Consider the following 24,527-nt stretch of genomic DNA (forward strand, 5'->3'; position numbering starts at 1 on the left):
CACAGAGCACCATCCCTGGAGTCTGGAAGACTCATCTTTATGAGTTCAAATCCGGCCTCGGACACTTACTAGCTGGTGACCCTGGGCAAGTCACTTAACCCTGTTTGCCTCTGTTTTCTCATCTGTCCAATGGGCTGGAGAAGGAAATGGCAAACCAGTATCTCTGCCATTAAGAAAACCCCAAATGGGGTCATGCAGAGTCAGACTGAGCAACAGCACCTAACTGATAATACTTCAGATATCTGAAGACAGTTGTCACGCTCCCCCTCACCCAGCCCACTCTTCTCCAGGCTCATCATCCCCAGTTCCTTCAACCTGTCCTCACAGAGCACGAACTTGAGGCCCTTTGCCATCCTGGCTGCCTCCTTTGGAGAGTTTATTGATGCTTTTCTGGTGTCCCAGCTGACCACAATACTCCAGAGTACAAGATTCCACCTCAATGCTCTCAGGGGCTGAAATATAAACTTTTCCTCTTTATTTCCTTTGAGGAAAAACAACGATAATCTTTGTGAAAAGACTTTCTCCATTTTATCTTCTTTATTTCTTGATGTGGGAGACATACCACTACTTTTTCTTGTTTTTCTTTGGTATTTTTTTTTTTTTGGTGGGAGAAAGCAATTGGGGTTTGAGTGACTTGCCTAGGGTCACACAGCTAGTAAGTGTCTGAGGCTGGATTTGAATTCAGGTCTTCCTGACTCCAGGGCTCTATCCACTGTGCCACCTAGCTGCCCCAACATATCTCTATTTTTGCTGTGAGATTAGAGTGAACAGGCAGTATGGTATATTTGTTGTTCGTTTATGTCCAACTTTTCATGACCCCATTTGGGGTTTTCTTGGCAAAGATACTGGAGTGGTTTGCCATTTCCTTCTCTAGCTTATTTGGCAGATGAGGAGACTGAGGCAAACAGGGTTAAGTGACTTGTCCAGGGTCACACAGCTAAGGCTGAATTTGAACTCAAGACTTCCTGACTCCAGGCCTGCACTCTATCTACTGTACTACCTGGCTACCTGGTATGGTAAATACTGATATAGTATTACTATACAAGGGAGTGTAGGCATGATTAAAGGGAAGGGAAGAGAATAAGCATTTCTATAGTGCCTAGTATGGTCCAGGCCCTATGCTAAGTGCTATACAAATACCTTATTTGATCCTCATAACAATCCTGGAAGGTAGGTCCTATAATTATCCCTGTTTTATAGTAGTAGGTAGGTGCTATTATAACACCCATTTTACTGACGAGGAAACTGAGACAAACAGAGGTTAAAGGACTTGTCCAGGGTTGCTCAGCTAGTGTCTGAGTCCTGATTGGAAATCAGGACTTCCTGACTCCAGGCCCAGAGCTCTCTATCCACTGTGCCACCAGCTGCATAAATCATAATTGGTGAAATATGTGTGATTTTAGATGGCATTCAGTTTCCCATCTTTTGGCATCTTTGCCATTTTTTCTGGGTGTGAGGTGAAGGCTTAGAGTTGTTATGCTATACATTTCTCTTATTATTGTTTATCTGGGACAATTTTTCACATGAATATTTCAGAATACGACACCTTTGTCTGAATCTTAAGAAGAAATATGAGAAGGCATGCCCCTGCCCACCCACTGGTCCCGTTTTTTGAAGAGGTGGGGACTATGGGTGCGGAACACTGTGAAGACCGTTGATCTTTTTCAAAGTTTTTGCTAATTTTGCTGAATTTTTTTTAAAATCTTTTTTCTTTTTTGTTATAAGGAATAACTTATGTTGGCAAATATCAACAATGGAAAAGACAGAGATATCAATAAAAATTGATGGTGAAAAAGAAACCACCACCACCACCAGTCAGGGACTGGATTCATTTCTGCTCTCCTCCTCGGTTCTATACCTCTCATGCTGTGGGAGCTTGGAAGGAAAGACGCCTCTTCTTCTAACTCTTGCAATTTCTTGGCCATTTCCTGTGACAGGAGAAAAACAAAGACTTCTCAAATAAGCAGGAAAAGGGATAAACCAAAACACTCAGAAAATAGCCCTTGGGAGCCCTCTTAGGCATTTGAAGCAGGCTGGTGAAACCTACCCATGCCAGTCGACTTTGCTCTGTACACCACGCACTTGTAAAAAGTTGGGTATTCCTGCCTCCTGACAGAGAGGCCACAGATACAACATGTACATAGCTATTACAAGGTTTTTACCCTTCCTTCCTTCCTTCCTTCCTTCCTTCCTTCCTTCCTTCCTTCCTTCCTTCCTTCCTTCCTTCCTTCCTTCCTTCCTTCCTTCCTTCTTTCCTTCCCTCCTTCCCTCCCTCCCTCCCTCCTTCCTTCCCTCCCTCCCCTCCTCCTCCCTCCTCCCTCCTTCCTCCTTCCTTCCTTCCTTCCTTCCTTCCTTCCTTCCTTCCTTCCTTCCTTCCTTCCTTCCTTCCTACCTTCCTTCCTTCCTTCCTACCTTCCTTCCTTCCTACCTTCCTTCCTTCCTCCTTCCCTCCTCTCATTCTTTCCTTCCTTTTTTCCATGGTAGAGGGTAAAGAGAAAAGAATAGAGAAAGGATGGCCAAAAAAATAAATGAAAGAAAAGAGGTTCACAGGAACATTTTTAAATGCACTAAAAAGAACAGAAGGAAACACAGACAAATATGACACCTTTGAAAGCTGCATGCTATGTTATATATGTAACAGAAAAAGTAAGCTGACCATAACTGAGGTTGGCAGTTTCCTGTACATCTTATTTATCTGCTATCCATTGTGCATGGAAATGTTCATTTTAGGTGGTGTTTGCTAAGTTCAGAATAAAAATTAGAAATTTTAAAAATAAATAAAAATTAAAAGTTGGTTATTAACTTCCTCTTCCTTCTTTCCGCCCTACCCCGCCCCCCAGCTATGCTACCCCATTTATGGTAGGATATAATTTTTCCATTGGTTTCTATTGTCAATTAAAAGAAACACCTGCATGAAAACATTTTAGTCCCTAAGAACTGTGCCCAGTTCTGGGTGCTGAACTGTAGGGTCATAGCATCATAGATATTGAGCTGGAAGGGTCATCTAGTTCCGCCCTCTCATTTCATAGATCAGGAGACTGAGACTCAGAGAAATTCAGCCTCTTGCTCAAGTCACACAGATAAGTAAGTGACCGAGTCAGGATCTGAACCTTGAGCCTTTGACTTTCCATTGCAATAGGGAAGACACTGATGAACTGGATCCTATTCAAAGGAAAGTAATGAGGCCAGCACTCTTTGGCTCCCAGCACCAAACTCCCCAGTACAGCTGAACCAAATTAAAATATGATCAGAAAATGGTTAACAAAATAACTAAAAATATAAAACAACATAGATAATGTTAATTTGTGGTTTTCCAAGTCAATATGCTCCCACCATATTTGTTTTTGGACATGGTAAACTTTAGGAACAAGAGACTTGCAGTTATAGGAGAAAATCATGGTCTAGTGCTATCTAGCTATGTATCTAGGTAATCTGTGAACCCTCCAGAATTACAGAGTCCTTGAGAGATAAGGTGGTATAATGATTAAGGCACTAAATGTGAGGTCAAGAAGCTCTGAGTTGAAAACCTGCCACAGACACCTGTGTGACCTTGGATAAGTCACTTGACCTCAGTGAACCCCAATTTCCTCATCTGTAAGATGAGGGTATTTGCCTCACTGACCCCAAAGTTTCCTTTCAGCTCAGAATCTAAGGTCCTTCTAACTGAGAATCTGAGATGTCATGTTTACAGATCACAGAGCTACAATGTCCACTCCTAGGGTAGTCAGATTTTGCTGGTCACCTGTGTGTGGGGAGCAACTGTCAGGCAAAGCTCTGAATGACCACTCAGCCACGAGAACAATATGGTCATGTGAATTCTATTTTTTATTTCTCTCTCTCTTTTTTTTTAGGCAGTTGGGGTTAAGTGACTTGCCCAGGGTCACACAGCTAGTACGTGTCAAGTGTTTGGTCTGAGGCCAGATTTGAACTCAGGTCCTCCTCACTTCAGGGCTGGTGCTCTATCCACTGTACCAACTAGCTGCTCTGAACTCTATTTTTTTTCTACAGTCTCAGTTTAGGGTAACCAATTCCCAGATTTATGTGGCCAGCTGTACCCAGAAGTGCTGGATGTAATACTGATAATAATAGCCTTCCTATTTATCTAGCTAGCATTTATATAGTTCTTTAAGGTTTGCAAAGTGCTTTATAAACACTTTCTCCAGGTAGGATACACAACAGCCCTAGGAGGTAGGTCCTATTATTATCCCCATTTTACAGATGAGAAAACTGAAGCAGACAGGGGTTAAGTGATTTTCTTGGGGTCAGAGAATAAGTGCCTGAGGAAGGATTTGAACTCAAGTCTTCCTGACTCCAGGCCCAATGCTCTATCCATTGGGCTGCCAAGGAAGGGGGCAAAATCACATGGTGCAAGAGAACCCAACTGTTCTCGCTGTCTCTAGGCTCAAAGATCCTCAAATCCTTCTGTAAGAATTTACTAAGGTAGAATTAGAGAAACATCAATCAATAAACATTTATTAAGCACCTACTACGTGCTTAATTGTTCTGGAGCTAAAATACACCTGGGTTCAAATTCCACCCCTACTACTTAAGTACCTGGATGACTTTGGATAAATCTCTTTACTCTCTGGGTCTCAGTTTTCTCATCTCTATAATGGCAATGGTTCCAATTCTAAATCTTGGACCCTTTCAGATTTCTTTATGAAAGAAAAAACAATGAGAGGAGGAATGTGAAGGAAATGAGGGCTCTAAAGAACCTTCACCACAAGGGGGCAGTGAAGACCAACTACCAGTAGGACTCTCATCTCCAAAGTCTACCATGTCCTAAAATAAATATGACGATTCATACAGTGGAATCCAAGGTACAAGATGATGGCTTATTATTGTTTTTTCATTTTGTCACTGTAATTCATGAGGGGAAAGGAAACGCGTGATCAGAGAGGTATAATCAAAATCCCTCTTAATTCCAGTGCGTTCTATCTTTAATCCCCATTTATACTGTGGATAGGTTGGTACATGTGTGTATGTGTATATATATATATATATATATACATATATATATATGTATATATATATATGTATATATATGTTTACATATATATGTATATATGTTTACATATATATGTATATATGTGTGTTTGCATGTTGTCTTTCCCATTAGGCTGTAAGCTCCCTGAGGGCAGGGATTGCTTTTTCCCCTTTTTTTGCATCCCCACTGCTTAGCACAGTGCCTGGCATATAGTAGACACTTTAATACATTAAATAAACATTAACTGTTTATTGAATTAAATAGAATGATAGGTGTAGAGCTGGAAGGGATCTAGGAGGCAAGGCCATCTAGTCCAATGACCCTGATTTTACAGAGGAGGAAACTGAGGCTCAGAAAGATCAAATGACTTTCCTAAAGTCACCCAGGTGGTAAAAATAAAAAATGAGATTGGAACCCAGGACTTCTTAAACCTCTGTACCCTCCTACCTCCAAGAGGAAATAGAGATCCAGAAATTATTTCAGTAAAGGCCTCACCAGAGGCTGGATGTCTTTGTGAATAGAGTGCTGGACTTTTGAGTCGAGAAGAACTGGTTTCAAATCCAGCCTTGGATACTTACCAGCTGGGCAAGTCACTTAACCTCTGCCTGCCTCAATTTCCTCAACTGTTAAATGGGAATCATAATAGCACCTCCTTGCCAAGGTGGTTGTGAGGATAAATGAGACAATATTTATGAAGTGCTTAGCACAGCATTTGGTATATAATAGGCACTTAATAAATGCTTGTTTTCCTTCCTAAGATCCTCCAAGTCATTTAACCTCTCTAAGCCTCAGCTTCTTCATCTGCAAAACAAGGATAATGTTGCTATAACGCCTACCTCACAATGTTGTCATGAGGATCAAGTGAGATAATGTATGTAAAAGTTTTTGCAACTGTTAAAGCATCCTATGAATTGTTATTATTAAAAATAATTCAAAAGAGTCACGACCTTTCAGGTTGTTAAAAGCACAGACCTCTTCAAGCCACAAGCATTTGTTAGATCTTTCTATGTCAGAGGTTACAGGATTATAGATTTAGAACTAAAAGGAATCTTAGAGTCAGCCAACAAGCATTTATTAAGTACCTACTATGTGCCCGGCACTGTGCTAAGCAATGGGGACATAAAGAATGGCAAAAAACAGGCCCTGTCCTCAAGGAGCTTACAATCTAAGTCTCAGAGGGCCTCGAGTTTGATCCCTTCATTTTACAGATGAGGAAACTGAGGCCAAGGAAAGGGAACACAAGGGGTATCTGATTGCCTATGTACTGCGCTGGTAGCCCATAAATTCAACATACACAAGGGAGGCTCTCAGAACCCAGGATGGACCCTCTATGGCAGATTTATGGGAGGGTATGGACAAGCTGCACAGGAAGGGCTGAAGTCTCCACCAGTAAAGGGAGGACCTTCCTCAAGGACATCAGAGATAGATTGATCTTGACACTGAAATGGGCCTTTGAGAAATGACTGGATTCACTGGAAAAGACCCTGGTGCTGGGAAAGATTGAAGGCAGAAGGAGAAGGGGATGGCAGAGGATGAGATGGAGAGATGGTGTCACGGAAGCAACAAAGGTGAGCTGGAACAGCCTTAGAGAGATAGTGGAAGACAGAAGAGCATGGTGGGCCATGGTCCTTGGAAGAGTCATGCATGACTGAATGACTGAACAACAGTAGACAAAGGAATTACAAAGGACATTGTCACTGTCCAGCAAGGGATTAGAACCAGAAATCTGAATGTTACGTCATAGGTTTCAGGGAGTGCTCTAAATGCTTGCCAGCTTGTTAACCTCCTTCTGACACCATGGTGCCTCAGCAGGAACCCAACATTCCCCACTCAATCTGGGCAGGGCCAAAGCCCTGGCGCCATCCTGCCCCACACCTGGTCGTCTTCTTCTCTCTGCCGACACTCCTCTGCTTTCCGGTGAATTTCTTCCTGGATTGATCGAGCCAGCTTGGAGTCACTCTCTTCCCTAAATATCAGTGAGAAGAGTGAGTAAGCGGAGGACAAAGAACATCCTATTTTATGGTAGGTTCAATTTTCAACCTTGGTGTGCAAGGATGGGGAAATGGTCCTGCTGGCCCAAAAGGAATAACCCAACTTCTAGATCTGCTTCTAACCATTAACAAACATTTATTAAGCAACTACTACTGGCCAGGCAGGGCAGCTAGGTGGTGCAGTAAATAGAGCACTAGACTTGGACTTAGAAAGATCTGAGTTCAAATCTGGCCTCAGACACTTCCTAGCTGTGTGACCCTGGGCAAGTCACTTCATCCTGTTTGCCTCAGTTTCCTCATCTGTCAAATGAGCTGGAGAAGGAAATGGCAAACTGCTTCAGTATCTTTGCCAAGAAAACCCCAAATGGGGTCATGAAGAGTTGGTCGTAACTGAAATAGCTCAACAACAACATGGCCCAGGCACTGTGTGCCTCTGGAGATACAGGGACAAAAATGAAATGGTCTCAGTTTACATCTTATTCCGCAATCTCTGAAAATATGTTGTGTTTTATAGGATTGTAGGTTTGGAACTGGAAGAGCCCTCAGACATCATTTAGTCCAAACCATTCTTTTCAGGTGAGGAAACTGAGGACAGAAAGGTTAATTGACTTACTCTGTGTGCAGTGGAGGAGATAGAGAATATTTCATTTTTGTCATTAATCAGATCATCGGATCATTGACTTAGAGACAGGAGGGACGTTGGAGGTCATTTGTCCACGAATGGCCCCTTATTTAACAGATGAAGAAACAGAGGCCTAGAGAGAAGTGACTTGCTCAAGGTAACGCAGAAAGCAAGAAGAGGATTTAAACCCAGGTCCTCTGATTACAGGCAGCTAGGTGGCGCCATAGTGCACAGAAGACTGTGAGTTCAAATCTGACCTCAGACTCTAGCTGTATGACCTTGGGCAAGTCATTTCACTCTGTTTGCCTCAGTTTCCTCATCTGTAAAATGAGTTGGAGAAGGAAATGGCAAACTGTTCCAGTATCTTTGCCAAGAAAACCCTACGTGGGGTCATGAAGAGTGAAAGACAACTGAAATGACCAAACAATAAAAAACCTTTGATGACAAATCCCCTTCTCTTTCCATTTCCCCAGGCTTCCTCCCCTAGTAGGAGTTACAGAAACAAAAATGGGTGGGGGCAGTTCAAAGAATTTGTGGAACAGAAAAACTAGGGGTGAAGGATGCAGGCTCAGTGTTCCCCTACATTTTTTTCTGTTGGTGAGATTTTCCCAGTTCGCTTCCCTGGTTTTCCACATCTTGTAGTTTCCGGGCTATCCGAATGTCCATCTGAACAAGCTGACTCTTCTGCACATTGGATGCATAATGTTGTTCGACTGTATGAAAAAAAGGAGGTAGAACAGCCTGATTAGACACTCTATTTGCAACAAAACGCATCTGCGTAGTTCTCGACCTGCCTTCCTGCTTTAGTCGTTCAAGAAATATCCTGAGGCTTTTAAAATAACCAGCTTCGGGGAAAATTGTCATAAGATCAGAAATTTAGTGCATGGAGGAACCTCAGAGGTCCGATGACCTCATTGGACTGATACAGCAGGCAGGCAGACATGGTGCTAAGTGCCAGGGATGCAAAGAGAGGCAAAAGCCAGTCCCTGCCCCAGGGAACTCCCAATCTAACAGGGGAGACAAGTCACAGACAGGATGAAGTGGTGATAAGTAAGAGAGGGGAAGCATTAGACAGAGATGAGGAGACAGAGCATTCTAGGCGTGGGGGACAGCCGGTGAAAATATCTGGGGTTGGAGCTGTGTGACCCTGGGCAAGTCACTTAACCCCAGTCACCTAAAAAAAAATAGGTGAAGAAAAGAGGCAAACATCATTTATGAGGAAACTTCAAAAGAAATCCAGAAAGATGGATGTAGAGTGGTTTGTGGGAACAATTCAATTTGACAGATACTAATTAAATCCCTGATGGAAGGAAGGCACCAGACAAGCCCTGTGCTGAGCAGAGCTGGGCGAACAAATCCTCTTTGTTGGGCAGTTCACCCTGGCAGCATCTAAACTGCAGAAGGCTAGGGGCCCCTAGGTGGCGCAGTGGATAGAGCACCGGCCCTGGATTCAGGAGGACCTGAGTTCAAATCCGGCCTCAGACACATAACACTTACTAGCTGTGTGACTCTGGGCAAGTCACTTAACCTCATTGCCTAGCCAAAAACAAAAACAAAATAAAAATAAACTGCAGAAGGCTAATATGGCAGATCTTTAATAAACTTTGTCTTTGGCTCAAAGAAGGCTTGAGTCGAATTCTTTCAGACAGGACCCACGTGTCATGATCTCAGGGTCCCAGCACCCCTAAACCTCTAGACCACATCATAGGGTCAGGCTGTGGTCCTAAGAAGAGGCCCCATACCCATACCAGGTAATGCAAGAATGGGTGCCAATTGGTGGCTTTGTTGCCCACTGCCCAATTCCAGATAACAGGTCCAGAATAGACTGAGGAGGGGACCTGGGTCCAAAGTGGGTGTTCCAAATAAGGAATGGCAGCAAACCTGAGGCTCTGTAGGGACAATTCAGAAGCACACAACAGTGATGTCTTTGACCTCAGGAGCAGAGCAGGACATTTCAGTTCTAGCTTTAGTCAAACCTGAAGCCTGCAAATAGAATAACGGACCTGTCTTGACGGCGAGAGATTGCAGAAGCCCATTAAGGGCCACAGAGGTGATGCTTAACCATGGATTTAGTAGGTGGGGCGGGGAAAAGGCTGGGGTTCCCCAAAGACTCGGAACGCCCTCTAGTGGCGACTCAAGCTGCAGCCACAGACAGGGACTGAGGAGGGAGCAACATTGAGGTCACACATCCAGGGGTTAGGACTGTCAGAAAGTGATTATAAATAACAGTACCTACCTCCAGGGCAGTTGTGAGGATCAGATGGGATAATATTTGTAAGGCGCTTAGCACGGTGCCTGGCACATAGCAGATGTTATTAAAATGATTATTATTATTTTTATTATTAATCTAATAACTGGCTTTTTGATGTGTAAAGACCTGCCTTTGTAATAATAATATTAATGATGATGATGATGACGACGATGATGGATGTTGTTAGAGAACATTAAAGTTCACAGAGTGCTTTCCCTACATTATTTCATTTGAGCCTCACAACCAACCCTGTAAGGAGGGCTCTGTAGTATAGGTATTATAACCGTTTTACAGATGAAGGAAAGAAAGCAGTGAGAGATAAATTAACTGGTCTGTGGTCTCACAGCTGAGAGGCGTCACAAGTGGGATGTGAAGCCAGCTCTTCTGACTGCAAGGCTTTGACTCTGCACTGGCGTCACTTCTCTCTGATCTCCAAAAATCTGTAGCAAAACTTGTAACATCATCATGAATCACATTTTCATAAGGCTTTCATGGTTTTCAAAGCAACATGGCCTAGTGGATAGACAGCTGGCCTTAGAGGCAGGGAGACCTGGGTTCAAGCCCTACCTCCAACAGCTACTGGTTTAGTGACCCTGGACAAGTCACTCAAACTTTCAGTGTCCCAGAGCGTGCTCCAAACAGAGAGTCTTAACCTGGGGTCTGTGAATTAAATTTTTTTAAATTTTAAATTAAATTTTTTTGGTAACTCTATTTCAATATAATCAGTTTCCTTTGTAATCCTTTGTACTTTAGTTTTTGCATCTAAAGACATAATTGTAAGGGTAGGTTTCCCCAGACTGACTGCCAGAAGGGTTCAGGACAAAAAAAAAAGGTGCAGAATCTCCTGTTCTGAGACTATTGCCTGCAGAAAAGCCTTCCTTACTCCCTCCTTCCCTCCATCCTCCTTTCCTCCTCCTTTCCTTCTCTTCCTCTTTCCCTTCCATCCCTCCTTCCTTCCTTTCTCCTTCCCTCCATCTCTCCCTTCCTTCCTCCTTTCTTCCTTTCTTCTCTTCCCTCCTTCTTACCTTTCTTCTTTCCTTTCATTCTTTATCCCTCCTCTTCCCTCATTCCTCCCTTCTTCCCTTCTTTCCTTTCTTCCTCTCTCCCTCCCTCCCTCCCTCCTTCCTTCCTTCCTTCCTTCCTTCCTTCCTTCCTTCCTTCCTTCCTTCCTTCCTTCCTTCCTTCCTTCCTTCCTTCTTCCCTTTCTTCCTTCCTTCCTTCTTTCCTATTTAGAGATGGAAGGGTCTAGGAGGTCATCTAGTCCAATCCCTTCATTTTCTAGATGAGGAAACTGAGGCGAGGACAGAGAGAGTGATTTGCTCCAGTCACAGGGGATCACAGAGAGGTTGGCTGTCCCAAGAGGCCATCTCTATGCCATTCTTTTAATGGCCCTTGTCTATAAAACCTTGATGTCAGCCTGCTTTCCATTAAGTCCTAAAATGGGAACCATTAAAAGAACACTGTCCATTAAAATAATAATAAAAAAAATTCCAGTGGAGAAGTCAAAGGATTAGGCATTTGGAGAATGAGGCACCACACATTGATATCAATTTTCCGACTTTAAGTAGGGGGTAAACATCCCAATATCCATCTTGAGACCTTTTTAATTGGTTAATGGTGCCAAAAGCTTGAAAAATAAAGGGTTTTTTTTAAAGTGCCAGAAGGGCTGTGTTTGGAGTCAAGAAGACCCGAATTATTAAGCCTTACAATGTGTCAGACATTGCAGCTAGGTGATGCTGTACATAGAGAGATGAGCCTAAAGTCAGGAAAACCTGAGTTCAAATGTAGCCTCAGACACTAACTGTGTGACCTTGGGCAAGTCACTAAATTTCTGTTTGGCTAGGTGGGTCAGTAGATAGAGCTCTGAGCCTGCAGTCAGAAAGACCTAAGTTCAAATTCGCCCTCCTACACTAGCAAAAGCACAGTTCTTGCCCTCAGAAAGCTTCTGTTCTAATGAAGAAAATAACATACACATAATTATGGACATATAGGCTACATACCGAGTGGATGGAAGGTAATCTCAGAAAGCAGCTAGGTGGAACCATAGTGCATAGAGCGCTGAGCCTGGAGTCAGGAAGACTCATCTTCATGAGTTCAAATCCAGCCTCAGACACTTACTAGTTGTGTAATCCTGGGCAAGTCACTTTATACCCTGTTTGCCTCAGTTTCCTCATTTGTAAAATGAGCTGGAGAAGGAAATGACAGACCACTCCAGTATCTCTGCCAAGGAGACCCTAAATGGGGTCAATAAGAGTCAGGCATGACTGAACCACAACAAATATGCCAGAAACTGTGTGAAAGCACTGGGGATACAAATAAAAAGGGGAGATGGTCCTTGCCCTCAAGGAACAACAGATCCAGGGGACTCATGGCTGGGCAGGGGTACTTCCTCCTGGGAAGTTCCAGGGGCATTTACTGTCTGTAATTATTGCTCTTGTTGATATATAAGTATATTTTTTTTAAATGTAAAAGTTGATTATTTTTTAAACCATCTCCAAAGTGGTATTACAATTATCTTGTTTGTATTGACCAACTATTTGATGATTAAAATTTGTCATTCAGAAAAAAAAAGGAAAAGAAAAAAGGAAAAAAACCAAAAAAACCCCCAAAAATTTGTCATTCAGTCATTTCAAACTCTGCGTGACAACATTTGGGGTTTTCTTGGCAAAGATAGTAGAGTGATTTTGCCATTTCCTTCTGCAGCTCATTTTACAGATGAGAAAACTGAGGCAAACAGGGTGAAGTGACTTGCCCAGGGTCACACAACTAGTAAGTGTTTGAGGGCAGATTTGAACTCAGGTCTTCCTGATGTCAGGCCCAGAGCTCTATCCACTTCGTTGCCTAACTACCCAAATGATGACTGAAATCCTAGATGAAAGACTAGCAAGGTATTTCATCGAGCAGGGTGGCATATGATAGGAAGGGCAGGGAAGCACCCTGCTTGGCCTGAGAGAGAAGCAGATTTATTTATTCATCCATCCATCCGTCCACTCATTCATTTATTTGTTTGTTTTCATCCACTTATTTTCATCCTGGCTTTTATTTTTTAGTTTTCTTTGATTTAGTTATTACTTTTATATTTTTCCTTCTTTCATTTAGTTTTTGAAAATCTTTTTCATTTATCTTTCATTTATTATTTTTATACTTATTTATCTTTATTTTCAGAAATATTGAATGTACAAGTACAAATAACATTCAGCTGAGCAAGAGTTAAAGGAGAGAAGCAAGCCAAGGACCAGTCGGACAGAATCCCAGTCCTGGAAGCAGGTTGAGCGTCGATTCCTAACCTTACCGCTCTTTGTGATCTGTGCGCAAGAGGAAAGTCTCAATTTCACAAAGTTCAATCAATTGCAAAAGATCAGGAAAGAATTCTCGTGCCTTACTCAGAGATGCCGCTGCTGGGCACAAAGAGGAAGCGAGGAATCAGGCTTTTAAACATTGAGACAAGCATTGGCTTTCCGAGGAAACAAGAGATATGAGTGAGAATGCATTTTTAAACAGATGGAACCACGAGAAGAGCATGTGCAATGACTCCTGTAACATAAATAACAATAATAACCAAAGTGCAGAAGAACTCGGTTGAAATGCAACGCCCAATCTTGGCTGCAGAGGACATGTAATTAAAACACCCCCTCCCCTACATACACAAGTTGTCCATCATTGAGTTGATTGGTTTACTTGTGTGTGTCTGTTTGTAAAATAGAGACACCTGCTGTGTCTTTGGACAGGGAGCTGGGGAGAATACCAGGTGCTGGGAAATATTTGTGATGTGAAAAACAAGATGCTTCAATGAGCTTTTTTTTTTTTCCATGGTGCTGCCAGGATAATTTTGGCTTCTAAAGACTTACTTTTGGCAGCCCTAGAGTCAGGAGGACCTCAGTTCAAATTCAGCCTCATACGCTTGACACTTACTAGCTATGTGACCCTGGGCAAGTCACTTAACCCCATTGCCTAGCCAAAAAAAAAAAAAAAGACTTACTTTCTTGTTTCTGCAAGCAATGAGCCAAGGCTCCATCTTCAAGGATAGCAAAATCTTGACGAACTGTCAAAAAAAATGTAAGATAACAATTAATTGGAAGAAATAAGGCTTCCTTTTGACACTGTACAAGTGTCCAGTGAATGAATCTGGGCCTTTGATCACATGAGATTTTTGGACAATCAGAGAAAGCAAAAGGTCTCAATCAGTCATTATTCAAGGAATACTCCCTAAGTGCTCCAGACCTCGGGGGATACAGAAGCAACCATATGCCACAATTCCTGCCCTCAAAGACCTTACAGTCCAGTTGGAAGATGGGCCACACCTGAAACAGAGAGGCTCTGAGTTGGAAGGGCTTCTTACCTGTGTGACTGGATTGCCTTAACCTGTCTTGGTCTCAGTCTCCTTAGCTGTGAATGGATGGGGTTGACTGGGTCAGAGATTCTCTAAGGTTCCTTAGGTTGTGATCTGGTGAGGTCATTTGGAGGTCATTTGGTTCAACTTCCCAGTAACACCCCCCCCCCACCACCACACGCACACACATAGTCATTCAGCAGCTGGTTAACCATTCCAGTGATACACTGACCACTACTTTGCAAGACTGCCTCCATCCCATTTGGGGACATCTCTCATTTTGGGAAGCTCCACCTTACACCGAGCTGCCATCTTTTACGTACAACTACCACCCACTGCATCTAGTTCTGCCCTCCCCTGGGATCAAACAGAAAAAGTCTGAACCTTTTCTGAGTGTCAGGGCTCCCTCTGGTATTCTAGTAAATCTGATGCTACATGGTGCTATGGATAGAGGGCAGAGGCTGGAGTCAGGAAGACTCATTTTCCTGAGTTCAAATCTGGCCTCAGACACTTACTAGTTGTGTGACCCTGGACAAGTCACTTCACCCTGTTTGCCTCAGTTTCCTCCTCTGGAAAATGAGCCAGAGAAGAAAATGGCAAACCACAACAGTATCTTTGTCAAGAAGATCCCAAATGGGGTCATGGAGAACAACTGAACAACACTGATGGACGCCTTATCTGGATAAAATGAAATACAGAGGAGCAAAAAAGGAAACTCATTCTACTGAAATACAGTATAAAAAAAGTGTTAAAATCCAAGTTTATGGGTTGTAGGTTAAAGAACCTCTGGTTTCATCTCTCTTCCATTGGACATCCCTTCACATAACTGAAGGCAGCTGTCATGCCCCACTCTTGCCCTGGTCTTCTCCTCTTGGAGGAGAACTTTATCCCCGGTCCTATCAAGTAGTCATGATGTGTCATGGTCTTCAGAATTCCCAATATCCTCATCATCTTCCTATGGAATGTTTGTGTATCAATGTCCCTCTTAAAATGTGAGCCCTGGAATCAAAACACAAAAGTCCTCATGTAGCAGGGTAAAGTACAGTGGACTCATTCCTTCCACTGATTTAGACAGCGGTTTCCTGCTGCTTCTAGGATGAAGTACAAAAATCCACAGCCTGACAGGTGAAGCCCCCCACAATGTGGCTGGTAAATGGGTGTGTCCACATCCAGCTCTTGGGGGGAGTATAGGAGATGGGAGGAGGAATATAAGCAGAACACATTTTAAAGCTTAATATGCATTGTTACCATTTTCTCCACCTTTTCCTTAAGTCTAGACAACAGCAATAAATCAAGCCCCAATCTGCAGCATTTGCAAATTTCTGAGGTGCCTAGTGAAAGTTTAATTGGACAATTAATGAAAGCAAGTTGTCTCAATCAGTCTCAGTCACTATTATCATACTATCTCTCTCCTCCCTCTTATGGCTAAACTGGAGGAGGCCAATTACACTGGTGCCTTTACTTGCTCCCCTCCCACTGTCTTCTGAGCTACCTGCAGTTGGGCTTGCCGATCTGACTGAAACTGCTCTCCCCAAAGTGACTTAGGATCTCTTCACTGCCAACCTGGCAGCCTTCTCCCAATCCTCATTGTCCTTGACCTCTCTTCAGCCTTGATGCTGGGTACCATGCTCTCCTCCTTGATTCTCCCTTCTCTTGAGGTTTCCATGACATTGCCCTTTCCTAGTCCTCCTCCTCCCTACTTGACTGCTCTTTCTGCTCTCTTTCAGGTTCTCCATCCAGGTCACTCTCTCCGACTGTGAGTGTTCTGGGCCCTCTTCTCTTCTCCCTCTATACTACACTCGGTGATTTCATCAGCTCCCATGGATTTAATGACCATCTCTATGCTGTTAATTCCCGCCCCCAACTCTGCTGACCTCCAATCTCCAACCGCCTTTCCAACATCTAGAATTGTAGACATCTTAAACTCAATATGTCCCAAACTGAACTCATTATCTTTTCCCCAAACCCTCCCCATTTCCCAACTTCTACATTACTGTTGAGGGCATCACCATCTTTCCAGTTCCACAGGCTCAGAACCTAGATGTCATCCTCAACCCATTATTAACTCTCAGCCCCCATATCCAAGCTGTTGTCAAGGCCTGGTCTTTCTACCTTCATTATATATCTTGTATATTCCCCCCCTTCTCTTCTCTGATACTGTCATCCCCCTGGCGCAATTCCTTATCACCTCACACCTGGACTACTGTCACAGCTTCGAGGTGAGTCTCTCTTCCTCAAGCCTCTCTCTACCCCAATCCAACCTCCACTGGGCTGTCAAAATGATCTTTCTCAAGTACAGGTCAGATCACGTCACTCTCTACCCTTCGACATTCCTGAGATTTATTTAGCTGTGGACATGTGGCAGGACCTCAATAAAATAGAAGACCCTTGAGGGTAGGTATTTTTAGTCTTTGTCCTTGTATCTTCAGCACCTAGCACAGAACTTGGCACATGATAAGCACTTAAGTATTTACTGAATTAAATTGAATTGGAAAAAATTTGTTTATTAGTGTATCTGAGTGCTGAAATAGCATTTTTGGCCACCAATTTATCACTTGGCACACTCAGCCTATTATAAACTAAATCCCCCCATCTTGTACTTGGTACAATTAATTTTCTGAACCTAAACTGAGGACTTTATATTTCCCATGTAACATTTCCCTGATTAAGAGCATTAACTCTTGGCTCAAATCTGACCCTTAGAATTTACTACCTATGTGACGTGAAGCAAATCACTTCACCTCCTAGACCTCAATGTCCTCATTTGTAAAATGAAGGGGTTGACCTAGGTCAACTCAGGCCCCTTCTGGCTTCTAGAAGATGCCTGGAGAAGTTAGCTTGCTTGTCCAGGTGGCAAATGTCAAAGCCAAGATGTGACCCCAGGTCTCCTGCCTCCAAATCTAGTACTCTCTCTCTCTCCTGGACCACACTGCCTGAGGACATACGATCATTAAAGGCCTTGAAAGTCAGGCAGACAGACCTTCCCCAATGGATAATTGATCCAAGGATATGAATAAACACTTCTGAAAAAAAATTACAAACTATTAAAACCTATATGAAAGAATGCCCCAAATCACTACTAACTGAAAAAATGCAAACATCAAAACAGCTCTGGGGTTTCATCTCATCCCCAGCAAATGGGCAAAGATGTCAAAAGATGGGAACAGTCAGTGATGGAGGGCTCATGGAAAGAAAGGTCTATCGATGCACTATTGATGGAGCTATGAATTGGTCCAACCATTCTGTAATTGCAATTTGGAATTATGCTTAAAAAGCAATTAAAATGTTTCATACCCTCTGACCCAGAGATTTCACTGCCAGGCATATATACCTCAAGGAAGTCACAGAGGTGTGTCCCCATGGAGGGCCAATTGTTAAATTTTCAGTGTGAGCTTTTATACTGTAGAAATTAGCAAAGGCCACAAATTATTGTTTGATTTATTATTTTGTTTACTGTCTAGACTTAATAAAATGATGGAGAGAATATTAATGTAGATAAAACTTAAAGATGTATCAAGTACACCTCTTTTTTTTGAGAACCAGTTGTTAAACATTTACCAGCACATTCCTTATATCCCAACATATTCACAGACTACAAGTGGAAATAAAATAGATGCCCTTTCAATGGGAAATAGCTAAATAAGATGTGGTACATGAATATAATGGAATATATCCTAAGAAACAAATACAAAGAATTCAGAGAAACATGAGATTTAAATTAACTGATGCACAGCAAAATAAGCAGACCCAGGAAAACAATATAGTACAATAATTTAAATGGGAAAAACAAAAGCCCAAACTGAATCATGCATAATTATAATGATCCAGAAGGCACGAGAAAATGTACCTGTTTTCATTTTTGCAGGGTGGAAAACATACAGACTTATTTGATGTTTTGGTAAATTTTACTGAATTACTCCCCTCTTCCCCGCCCCCCCCGCCCCACAATTTTTAAAAAATCCTTTGTTACAAGGACTGGGAAGAATAGAAATACATTAGGAAATGAGGGTGATATAAAAACAAAAGGGCATTGATAATTTTTTTTAATCGTGCAAGAAACTTAACACATAACAGTGGAAAATAGTATTGAAGATTTTTTCAGCAGGAAGGAAAGAAAATGATGAAAATCCTGCCTTAGTTTAATCTGGCAGTGGTGGGAGATTCTGATTAGAAAAGGTAGAGTCTAGTCAAAGAGATTACCAATGAAGCTGCTAAAGAAATCCAGGCAGTGATAAAAAGGTTTTGATCTCAGAGGGTGGTGGCAATGAGCCCGGATGGGAAGAGATGAATAAGTAATATTTCACAGGAAAAACGGAGTAGCTGTCGGGAGATGGGATGAAGAAGAGGGAAAAATCAAAGTGGAGTACAAGGTGGTGAGTCTGGCTGACTGAGAGAATGATTTTACGCACGGACAGAGGCAGCCAATTGGGGAAGGAAAGCCGGGGAATGGTGACTGGTTTAATTTTAGACTTGAGTTTGAAGTGACAAGAGGAGTCTAGGGGAAATGTGTAAGCAGTTGGAAAAACAGAACTGGAATGTGGGTGTGAGGACAAGAGATATTATTTGGAAGACATATGCATGAAAGTGAACTTCGCTGAGACACAGCAATGAACGAATGAATGAATGAACAAAATTGATTAAGCAGTTTACTATCAACCTGGCCTGCATTATACTAAGCTGGGAATACACACACACATAAACATATACACATACACATTATATATATATATATATATATATATATATATATATAGGGGGAGAGAGGCAATCCCTGCCTTCAAGAGGCTTACATTCTAATAAGGGAAGACAGCACATACAAGGGAATGACAGCCAGGGAAGGAGGAGTCTGGGGAGCTACAAGAATCCATAGTGTTTCTGTTGTTCTGTCATTCCCGTTGTGTCTGACTCTTCATGACCCCATTTTGGGTTTTGGGGTGGTTTTTTTTGGCAAAAATACTAAGGTGGCTTGCCATTTCCTTCTCTAGCTTGTTTTTACAGATGAGGAAACTCAGGCAAACAGGGTGAAGTGACTTGCACAGGTCATGCAGCTAGTAAGTGTCTGAGGCTGGATTTGAACTCATGAAGATGAGTCTTCCTGATTCCAAGACCTAGCTGTCCATCCGTAGTGTAGGTCAACAAAAGAAACTCAGGAACTGATGTAACAGCTAAGGTCTTAGTCTTTTCACTTAACGGAAAAGTCTAAAAATTGCTAGCAAAGCAATGACCAGTTTACTATACAATGCATAAATTTACTCATTTTTTCCTATAATAATAATTCTAACAATAGTTGATATTTATACAGATAGCCCTTTAAGGTTTTCAGAGTGGTTTACATTTATTATCTCTACTATTGAAATTGCCTCCTGATTGGTTTCCCCGCTTCCAGTTTCCAAAATAATGATCATAAAACACAGACTACCTCCCTTCCTCAAAAATCCTCCATGGTTCCCGATTGCCTCTAGAACAAAATTACAGCCACTCAGCCTGGCATAGAGAAGCCCTTCTCTATGGGGTGGTCCCCTTTTTTCTAACCTCCTTTCATCAGGCCCCATCATGTATCTGCTGTTGGGATGACACTGGCTTTGCTAGCTGTTCCCATTACTCAACATTCCTTCTCTGTCTGTACTTTATACAGGAGGGGGTCTTCCATGGCCAGCACGTACTCTTTCCTCATCTCCCTCTCTTGGACCCTTCAAAGCACAAAGTGCCACCTCCCACCCCTTTCCCTCTCAAAATTGCTTTGTGTGACTTCGTATATAATTTGGTTTGGCTTACACGGCTCTGTCGATCTAATTCTCTCTCCCCACCCTCTCCGGTAGAAGGTGAGCTCTCTGAAGGCAGGGTCTATTTCATTTCTGTCTTTAAATTCCTACTGCCTAAACTTGGTGCCTGAAACAAGCAAATGTTGAATAAGTTTCTGTTCAACTGAGTCCCTGTGGGAGTGTCTCCGAAGCAATCTGGACCATCCTTCAAAGGAGGCATTTTTTCCACAGAGAAAGACAATATTGCTTCTTGGATTTTGTCTAGAAATTGAATACAGTTGTGGCTCTTTGAACCTGGCAGAGATTCAGTTCCATAAAAGGACAGTGTAATGAAATTCTTTAAATTTAAATTAATTTAATTTTAATTTATATAATTTTTTTAAAGTGGCATTCAAATGCATTCCAGAACTCAATACACTCCTGCCTGCTGAGGGCAGGGACTTTCTCAGGTTTGTATTTACCATTCACTGGGAGTTCCCCTTTCTCCCCTCCCCCTCCTCTTCCTCCTCATCTCATATCACTCAGATGTCTTTTTCAACTATCTTCTTTACCCTTGTCTCGTGTCAAAGAAGTGGTTATTTCTCTTTTCAAGGCAATAATTTCTACATACGGCCCAGTGCCAGGTACATAGTAGGCCCTTAATAAAGGCTTGTTGATTAATCTGTATATTTACAATTGGATTCTGGTCTCTCTCTGGACCGCGCTTTTGTGTCTACAGCTAAAGGCATCACGGTGCTTTGGAAGGCCTACCTACTGAATTTGAAGCTGGAGGAACTGAGTTCAAATCCAGCCTCAGACACATAATACTAGCTGTGTGACCTTGGGCAAGTCACTTAACCCCATTGCCTACCCCCTCCCCCCCAAAAAGAAACTCAGTTCTTTATCTGTAAAGTGTGGGAGGTAGGTCTTTGAGATCTCATCAGGCTCTGAATCTAATCCCATCTCATCTAAAATGTATAAGCCTCTGCCCAGTCAAGCTTCAGAGTTATTTGCTGATGATCTATTTCCTTGATCACTAGCAGGGCGGCCAGCTCTCATATATCAGCTAAACTATATCGGGAGGTGATGGAAAGGTCTGCCCGGCTGCCAGTTGGAGAGTCCATGATACCTCCTGGGGAATAAGGGAAAGAATAGGGTATTGTCTAAGGAAACCTAGTGAGGGGAGAGGTGGGGAGTCTCCAAATGGAAAAGATTGTGACCTCAGCAGCTTGACCTTTCAATGGAAATTCCTAATGGCGGGGTAGGAAGGGGAGGGAGGAGAATGAATGACGGCCAGTGATGCCTGTATGCAGCATGGAATAATACTGGAGGGGAACTGACCACATATTATTTGGCAGGAGAAAAACAGTGACATCACAGATAGGAACAAGCCCTAGCTGATGACCAAAAAGAAGGCATTGTTTTATTTCTTCATTGATCTTTTCCAACACAATTTTAAATGGTCCCCAAAGGTCACCATCTCACTGGGCTTCGGGATTTACAGGAAAAAAGGAAGTCTACTACGAAACCAGGGAATGAAGGTCGTCTCTAACCCAGGCCAGGCATGGGTGGTAACGAAAAAATACCATAGGAGTTGGAGTCATTCGAGACAGGGCTCAGCCATTTACTAACCTATGAGTCTTATTTTAGGCATTGAGACTCAAAGGCTTACTAACTTACTATCTAACATGATCTTGGGGAGAATCATTTAAAACTCTCTGGGCCTCATATTCCTAATTTGTAAAATAAAAGGTTTGGACTAGATGGTCTCTATGAACCTTAGGGGCAGCTGAGTCGCACAGTAGACAGAGTGCTGGGCCTGGAGTCAGAAAAACTCATCTTTCTGAGTTCAAATCCCACCTCAGACACTTACTAGTATCTAGACCCTGGGCAAGTCACTTCATCCTGTTTGCCTCAGTTTCCTCATCTATAAAATGAGCTGGAGAAGGAAATGGAGGACCACTCCAGTGTCTTTGTCAAGAAAACCCCAAATGGGGTCATGAAGAGTTGGAAACCACTGAACAACAAATGAACCTTTCAGTTCTAGATCTTGTTGTTTTTGTTCTAATAACCAGAAAGTGTGAAACACGTGTTCCTTAAGTTTGAACCCACTCTTGCTAGAAAACTGGTGTGTGGGACAGCATGCCCCCTGACCTAGGGGGAATGCTTTACACCAAGGGTTCTTGCTATAGCAACTGAATATATAACCCTTTGTAAAAGCTAGTTGATATCACTTGGCTAGTTAATGTTGGGAAGCATAATGGATGGAGGCTGATGAGCAACAGTACCAGAAAAACCCAACTCCCTCAGGGTTATTGCTAGAACCCTGAGAGAAGCAGTCAACTACAGCCTGGAGACCTAAAAAAAGTTTGAGTAAGGTTTGGGAGAAAGCCCACAAGAGGGCCAATATTCTATGACTCTCAGTTGTATATCATCACCGAAAGAGAATTGGAATACTTAGATCTACTGGTCTTAGTTAAAGCGTTGAGACCAGCATAGATCTCAAAGGTGATCTGATTTTTCTCCATTTCAAGCAAAGAGCTGGTAGCCAATGGTTTCTCACTAAAAATGTGTGTTTCTCAAAGTAATAAAAAGCTACTGGTACAGACAGGGAGAGACACAAAAATGAGTCCTTAGGCTTCAAATGAGAGGCAGCATGGTGCAGTCCTGGGCTCAGATCCTCTTTCTGGCACCTACTCTGTGACTGTGAGCAAGTCACCAGTAACCGTAACCTTTGCTTCCTCACCTGTAAAATGGAGGTGATAGTTGTGGTACCTTCTTCAGTGACGGAGGTTACTAACATAAATGTTAAATTTAGACCAAACACTTCAGGGAATCCAATAGAATATAAGCTCTTGAGGATATGCATCCTCTCTCCCCTCCCTCCCTCTTTTCCTTCCTTCCTTCCTTCCTTCCTTCCTTCCTTCCTTCCTTCCTTCCTTCCTTCCTTCCTTCCTTCCTTCCTTCCTTCCTTCCTTCCTTCCTTCCTTCCTTCCCACCTTCCTTTCCTCTGTTCTTTCCTTCCTTTCTTCTCTTCTTTCCTTCCCTCTCTCCTTCCCTTCCTTATCTGTGAGAAGGTGATGACTGTCAGATGGGGGGGAGTTGCAATCTTACGAGTTGGTTTGAGAGCAGGGATCTCTCAATCAATTTCATGGAGTATTAGATCATCTTCCTGGTCAAAATCAAAGGTGGAAAGCCAAACATGGCATTAAATGGAAACAAAACTGATTATACACAGACAATCCTGGCATATATTTATTTATACTCTTAAAGCAACCAAGCAAACACTGAAACATTTTTCAAGAAAGCTCCTAGGTTTCAAAGGGAGGCTTAGTTTCAGGATATGTAATTTGTTTTTTTCTCTCTCCTTTCTTTCCTCTTTTTTCTTTCTTTCCTTTCCTTTCTTCTTTTCTTTTCCTTTCCCTTCCTTTCTCTTTTCCCGTCCCTCTCTTCCATTCTTCCCTTCCCTCTTCTCCTTTCCTTTCCTTGGGACCAAGTTCCCTATACCTCTCAAGCTGGAGGTACAGTGGCAACTCATGGACTGATTCACACTATTGATCAGCAAAGGAGTTTTGATCTACTCCATTTTTTACCTGGGAAGGGAACAAGCATGTATTAAGCACCAACTACATATCAGGCAATGTGCTAAGAGCTTTAGAAATATTATCTCATTCGATTCTCACAATAACCTCTAGAGGCTGGTGCTTTCATTATTTCCATTTTACTGTTAGAGAAACAGAGGCAAACAGAGGTTAAGTGATTTGCCCAAGGTCACACAGCTAGTAAGTATCTTAAGCCAGGTTTGAACTGGACCAGTTCACTCCTTCTTAGACAGCCTGGTGACCTCCCACTTCTGTGTGCTCACTATATTGGTGCCACTGAAGCTCAAATCTAGTTTACAGTAGCTTCAGCCTCCTCAGCAACACAGATTACAGGTGAACTTTTTTTTCTTCTAAAGAGTAATCAAAATTTTAAAACTCTCTAAGAGATCAACCACACTTAATCTCCATTAACCTCTTGGTTTAATTTAATTCAACAAGGATTCATTAAGCGCTTATTACATATAAGGCACTATGCTAGGCACTGGGGATACCAAAACAAAAATTAAACAGTCCATCCCTGCCTTCAGGAAGCTTACATTCTACATTTTGGATGGTCGCCTGGGGCATAGAGAGTGACTTGGCCAGGTTCACAAAGCCAGTATGAATCAGAGGCCAGCCCTGAACAGAGGTCTTGATGAATATCCGGCTCCCTAGACACTAGGCTGCCGCCCAAATTGGCGACATATTTGCTAAATAAATAGTTCTGCTATAATGCTTACTTTGAAAAAGTCAATTTGTTCCAATGACAGTGATATATTAGGGAACAATTTGAGCATAATTTTAATTTCCCGTTCGCTTATGAGTGATTTTGTCCCCAAGAAAGTGAGTAATGGGGTGAGGGAAAGTGAAGCTCCAACTGGAGAGATTAGGATAAGGAAAATGTCGGAGGCAGCCTCTGAGAAGGCTTCTAAAGAACAAAACAGTCCCTGCCCTCAGAGAGCTTACTCTCTATAGGGGGAAAACAATAGGTATGCACGTACATCAGTAACTCCGGGAATCAAAA

The 24,527-nt window shown here is 42.5% G+C and overlaps 1 protein-coding gene across 1 annotated transcript in view; it reads right to left on the reverse strand.

The window, feature by feature from the left end:
• The window catches only part of LOC110199803 (uncharacterized), a 59,959-nt gene that overhangs the window by 24,554 nt on the left and 10,878 nt on the right, over positions 1-24,527 (reverse strand). Inside the window, exons 3-6 of the mRNA XM_078146227.1 lie at positions 13,831-13,893; positions 8,184-8,313; positions 6,863-6,953; positions 1,859-1,928 (exon numbers count right to left, since the gene is read on the reverse strand). Coding sequence (XP_078002353.1) covers positions 1,859-1,928; positions 6,863-6,953; positions 8,184-8,313; positions 13,831-13,893 — 354 coding nt within the window. The remainder of the gene's footprint in view (positions 1-1,858; positions 1,929-6,862; positions 6,954-8,183; positions 8,314-13,830; positions 13,894-24,527) is intronic.

The sequence above is a fragment of the Phascolarctos cinereus genome, unplaced genomic scaffold, assembly GCF_003287225.1.
Source record: "Phascolarctos cinereus isolate Bilbo 61053 unplaced genomic scaffold, phaCin_HiC Scaffold_726;HRSCAF=1367, whole genome shotgun sequence".
Classification (NCBI taxonomy): domain Eukaryota; kingdom Metazoa; phylum Chordata; class Mammalia; order Diprotodontia; family Phascolarctidae; genus Phascolarctos; species Phascolarctos cinereus.